This window comes from Lagopus muta, chromosome 12 (assembly GCF_023343835.1).
Source record: "Lagopus muta isolate bLagMut1 chromosome 12, bLagMut1 primary, whole genome shotgun sequence".
Taxonomy (NCBI): domain Eukaryota; kingdom Metazoa; phylum Chordata; class Aves; order Galliformes; family Phasianidae; genus Lagopus; species Lagopus muta.
The window spans coordinates 13,655,350-13,661,349 of NC_064444.1; the positions used below are offsets into that span (position 1 = coordinate 13,655,350).

The 6,000-nt window shown below is 39.6% G+C and overlaps 1 protein-coding gene across 5 annotated transcripts in view; it reads left to right on the top strand.

The window, feature by feature from the left end:
* Positions 1-5,219, top strand: part of CYLD (CYLD lysine 63 deubiquitinase) — a 42,402-nt gene extending 37,183 nt beyond the window's left edge. For 4 of the 5 annotated variants that reach the window (XM_048959104.1, XM_048959102.1, XM_048959106.1 and 1 more), the window contains exons 16-17: positions 273-489; positions 2,047-5,219. In XM_048959104.1, the coding sequence (XP_048815061.1) occupies positions 273-489; positions 2,047-2,231 (402 nt within the window). In that variant the 3' untranslated portion in view covers positions 2,232-5,219. Of the gene's footprint in view, positions 1-272; positions 651-2,046 lie in introns of those variants that run through there. The other variant, XM_048959105.1, reaches the window with a different exon arrangement.
* Positions 5,220-6,000: the final 781 nt, after the last annotated feature.

A 6,000-nucleotide genomic window follows, 5' to 3' on the forward strand; every position in this document is an offset into this window, starting at 1 on the left:
TTCAAGGCTTGAGCATATTAGAAAATTCTTGCATTAAATCTGACTTCCCTTCTGAAATTTTTGGGAAATACTGCACTATTTCACAACCCCCCCCAAACTATAGTGTGGGGGGGTTGTGGAATACAATAAATGTGTGCTACTGCTACTTTGCAGTTCCTTCTCTAAGACCATTGATCTTCAGCAGGACTGTTCTTCTCAGCTTTGTCTGCCACTGAAACAAATAATCTCAAGTTGATTTTTTTTTTTCTCCTGAAATATGACTTCAATTGTAGGTTCATCTTCATCCCAGGAGACAGAGTCATAAATTCAATCCATTGTCACTCCCCAAAGATCTGCCAGACTGGGATTGGCGACATGGCTGTATCCCATACCAGAAGATGGAGTTGTTTGCTGTCCTCTGCATAGAAACAAGCCACTATGTAGCTTTTGTGAAGTACGGGAGAGATGACTCCGCCTGGCTTTTCTTTGACAGCATGGCAGATCGGGATGGTACATCTTCAAATTATTCTCTTTGGTTTTCTTTTAAAACTTGTATTACAGTTCTGTAAGTTTTAGTGCCTATTTATTTCCTAACACTTGGTGATACTAGTGCCATTTCACTTGAAGCGTTCAATGCTGGGACATGAATCTCCAACCCATCCTTTCCTTAGCACATTGCTATAGCAGACTTAATGTGTACGTTCTGATTTTCAGCAAAATTGGATGCCTTAGTAAGTAGATGGTACTGAATTAACTGGAGAGATCCTCCAGTAGGGCTTTTTATGGTTTTCTGTATTTTCTAAATTTGGCAGAGAGAACTGATTTAAAGGGGATGTATTTAAAAGTTGCAAGAACACATTCCTTCAGTCTTTTTAAATGGATGTACACAATTAGCAGATAGTTTGTGGATATCTCTTCTATTGCTTTTGCTTAAATGACTTTGTTATTTCTAATACAACTTCACCGAGTAATGCGGTGCAATCTGTGCTACTCCTTTGAATCTCTTTAGAGTTAGCAGTGGGAAAAACAAATGTCAGGAAAATAAATATTCTTTTAGACATTGCTGCATTAAATAGTAACAAGGACTGTGTTGAATTCTGATGCCTGTGAAAAGCAGCAATAGATACAAGTGTTGGACTGAATGCAACAGTTCTTTGCCTGCAGAATTCTTGAGTCCCTCTATGCTCTGGTGCTTTTTTTCAGAAATTATTTTTATTTTGGGGGAGACTGGGAGAAGTGTTGCCTCTTGCCAAAAGTGAAATTGCTGTAGGACTAAGATCATCCTATCACCCACATAGCAATAAAGCTTTGTATTGAAGGGCTTGAAATGTGTATGACTTAAGTCTATTAAGAACCACTGTATTCCAGGAATGTAGTATCATGAGATCCTGCTGAGCTTAGCTTTTTTTATCACAAATAATTTTCTTCAGCTGGAGTTTAAGCTAAAAAGTGTCTGCTAGGGAACAGTGCCATGGATGTCCATACATCTTACTGTTACTTGATAGCACTTTATTAACAAATTCAGTAGCGTGCAAGGTGGAATGTGTGTTCAGGCAACTCTCCCAAAGCTGTATGGAATTTGTACTGTCAGTGTAGAGATCCTGACAGCCCTTTCTGTGCCATGGTTCTGTCGTGGTGTTTGCATGGGTTTTTCTTTGTGAAACTTCCAGATCAACTTTTCCAAATGAGATGATAAATACCTCACCATTTTTTTTCTTATGCAGATAAATATTATGGATGCATGAATGTTCCATCAGAAAAGCAAGTAGTTGTGGTTGATACTATATTTTTTCATTACACTCTGACATCTCTGTGCAGAACAAATTGTGCACTGATTTTCTTTAAAGGCTAATTCTAATGCCAGAAGCTATTCTGTATTTTCTCTGGAGCAAATATGCTTCTCATACCTCCTTGTGAACCCTGAAGTAGTCCAAAATAGCAGTTACATTTTTTCAGAAGGCATTTTCAAGAATTAGCGATGCTGCTGTAATTGAAGCATATTATAAAGGGTAAATGTATGTAGATGGAATCCTAATCCTCATCTGTCTCTTTCCTCATGCATAAAAGGAGGTCAGAATGGCTTTAACATTCCACAAGTCACCCCATGCCCAGAAGTTGGCGAATACCTGAAGATGTCTGTAGAAGAACTGCACTCACTGGATTCCAGAAAAATTCAAGGTTGTGCACGAAGACTGCTCTGTGATGCTTACATGTGCATGTATCAAAGTCCAACCATGAGTTTGTACAAATGAACAACGCCCTCTGGGAAGCTGAAGAAATGACAGATTTCTACTGTTGCGTTCTCTGCATTTTTTGTTCGTTTTGATGCAACCGTTGCTGGCGATGGATGCGATGACAAGGAAGAAGTTGACTGAGAACAAAAGGATCACTGTTCCAAAAACTACTTGTGGAGTTCTGAGGTGGAAGTATTTAAGCATTTTGCACTCTAGGAAGTGTGCTTGTGTGTGTTTGTTTTATAAACAAAGTCTAAATGAAGTTACTAAAACTTAAAGCTTTAAGTGCATTCATTATATATGGACATTAAAAAAAAAAAGAAAAAAGTGGAGTTATTCTCAGGAGAAACCTCCTTAGTCCATTGAGAATGTAAAGATGTGGTGTTACTGCTCGGGTGAGTTTCTGTGGACCAAGGATGATAATTCTTGTTTCTCTCCCCCTCAGCACTGCCTTTTTAGCACCATTAATTCTTCAAGAGAATAACTTCAGTTTTAATAAGATAAATGTTAAACTGTTCATTGCATTTTAATTCTGTCCTGTTAGCTGTCTGCTGTCATACATTTACATCTTCAGAAATTCATGTCCATTACTTAAACATCTCAGTTCCTGTCCTGTGGAAGTCAAGCACACTGACTTGTTGTTTGGGAAGTCGGGATTGTTGGAGAGAAGAAGAGAGCAGTAAGAGGAAGGGTAACTGCTTAAAATTAGCAGTGCAAGGGTATGTATCTAACTGATACGTAAAGAAAGCAGACTGGAACAGATCATCAACTATATACAGATGATTGGAGGACAAAATAAAGTAAGGGTTGCCTCAGGGAATGGTATTGAAACGGAGTTTAGTTCTTGGTGAAACAAAACTGACTTTTATACAATACATTAAGCTACTACCTAGGAATACATTACACATCTGACTCTTGATATCAGGATTACTAATGAATATTAAAAATATCTGCTGGGAAAAATGAAACCAGAAGTACAGGATCAGAGTTTTACAGTTTTACCTAGTACTTAATGAAAACTAATTTGAAAAGCTGCAAAATCTGTATTGTGTAAAATGCACTTGGAAGTCTGTTGGTTCCTGTTTGCCATGAATTTTTGTGTTGTTGCTTTTTAGCTACTTCTGTAGCTAAGTGCTATATATAATGTGTGTACACAGTGAAATCTGGTTGTACAAAGGAGTTAGTTACAAATTGCATATATGTATGAGCTGTACATTTTCAACTAGAGATGTTTTATATGGAAAACTTCCTCCTTGGGATCAAGTCCATATAGAAAACGCAACAGGAAAAGCTGCTTTATCCACTGTTTTAAAGAGGATGGGGAGTGATCCTGTGTTGTAAATGTTACTTTATGCTTCTTGAAGAAAACAAAACTCTCCCTGTGGGACATGCTCTACCACTGGGTTCTGCTAGAGCAAGGTAGGGAAGTGCTCTAAGGACTACTCTGTCAGCTCTAAGGAAAACAAAGGGGGGCTGAGAGCACTGATCTGTTCCCTGGGCAGCTGCATGAAGTGTGGTCTGAGTTTTCACTCTCAAGAACAAAGAACTTTTTGGTGTCACTGCTGCTTTTGCCTCTAATAATCTCCTGGCTTCCAAGGACCCTTGCCTTATTTATCTCATCTGTGCTCCTGGCAAAATGCTGATTCTCTAGTTGCAGTACTGAGTTCTTAAACTCCTTTTCTCCCAAAGAATTCCTGTAAGGCTTTATTTACCTGTTGGATTCGGTAAACATCTGTCAGCAGAGGGCTGTTGTTGGCAGTGGTTCTTCCTTGGCTCTGGGAAAGCAGCTGCAGGTGCTCAGATGTGTTGACAAAGATGCCATTGAAGCAGTGGGTAGGGACTATAAGGTAAAAATGACTAGGCTGGTATTTACTTTATAATGCCACTTATTTACACAGTGGGAGCACAAAGTATGATTTCCACCCCCTCCTCCCCCAAAAAAGAAAAAAAAAAAAAAAAAAAGAAAAAAAGAAAACATATATTAATAACAAACAGGACTGAATTAAAGTAGATGGGTGTGAATAAATGAACTGCTTGGCTTCCTGGCTGCAGTTTTTCTCATCTGACTGCTCTGTGGTAATCTAGCAATGTAAATGAGATGTCATGGAACCTAACCTGGGTTTTCTATTTCAGGAAGGATTACAAAGCAAACGTCTTTCACTCTAAAAAGAAATGTGTAAAATAAGTTAGAGAATTCAGGATGTGCCAAAGGGGATTGAATAAGCTAATTTGAGGAGAGCCTGCATTTAATACCTGCCCTTCTGGTAAAGGCAGTGCACAAAAGTTCCAGTGACTGAGCACTCACCATTGATATATATATAATGCATTTGGGAATGTCCCAGGTATTTTTTTTTCCTATTTCTTTTGAAAATGCAGATGCACCCCTAAATTAATAGCACTTGTTAAACGAGATGATTGCTTCATGGTTCACCTCTCACATCTTGCTAATGTGGTCTTAAGGTATGAGTAAAAATGCACATACAAGGTACAGTTCCTAATGGCCTGCAAACAAAGTTGAGAGAAAAAAGGACGGACTGCAGTACTTAGTGCTCACCAATAGAAATCCCCAAAGCGCTGTAGGCTGCAGCAGAAGGCTGGTGTATTTTGGTAACTGGAGAAAAAAGCTGCAAAATTATCTTCATCTTTATCCTGAACATATGTTGAAAGTGTAGTACTGTGTTTTACTGAATAGCTTCAGCAGTGGCTACTTTAAGCAAGTGTAGTGTGTGACAGGAGTTACAAATGGTTGGTTCATTTCAATGCACTTATTTTTCTTGTGCACTTTATGCTCCACTGAATAGATAAACTTGGTCACCACGGTCCCTACTGCCAGCCTGTGTCACACAAAGCTGGAGCACAATTGGCTGCAGATTGCAACTTGGTGTTTCAGACCTGAGATGGTGTAAAAAGCAGCTTGAAAGCTTTGTGTATTTTTACCACTGTAACAAAGCATGTTTTCTCTGTTCTTGATGTTTTGCTAAATAAACATCTCATGTTTTGTGCACAGATCATCTCCTTAAACTTTCGAATGCTGTCTGCAGAATGGGGTAGGGAAACAAACCATTGTATCAGGTTGCCCTGAACTAGCCTTAACTTTTCTTCCCCAATGGTAGAAAGCAATTAGCTGCTGCTGCAATGTACCATGTGTTCTTTCTGTATTAATTAAAAGTATTATTCTTATTGCTCTCTGTACTTCTTTGGGTGGGGGGGGGGGGGAGAGGAGGGAAGGGGCTTTGAGTTTTGGAGTGTCAAAGGAGGAGAATGCAGTGTCAAAAGATTTCTTAGATGTTTCTTAGACGAGTAACTGCTGGGTCACGCTGTAGCTTCAGCACTGCTTCCCTTGCTGCCATATGGGCTCTGCAAGTACACCTTGGAATGTTATTTCTCTCTGAAAAGATTGGCAGCCAGTATCTGAAGGTTTCCCTTTTTTAAATTCACAACAAAGACTTTTTTACATCCTTATTACAGATACTGACATACTTGTAAGAATATCTGTAAAATATATCTTAAGAAAATTCATTTCGTATTTCTGTAGTGAAAAGAGCTTTCCTCCACTCGTAAAAGCGAGCTTTTTTCATTGAAATAAAATGAGTACTGAACTTATCCAAAGTGAAAGCACAGCCCTTCTGTGCCTCACTGCGGGAAAGGCCCCCAGCTGCTCACCTGCTGCCCGCAGCGAGCTGCACGCAGCTGACGCTGCGCCGGAGCTGCGGCTGCGCTTCGCGTGTTCCGCCACCAGAGGGCGCTGCCTGAGCCGGCTGGACTGCTCTGCTCCCGGGTTAGCAGG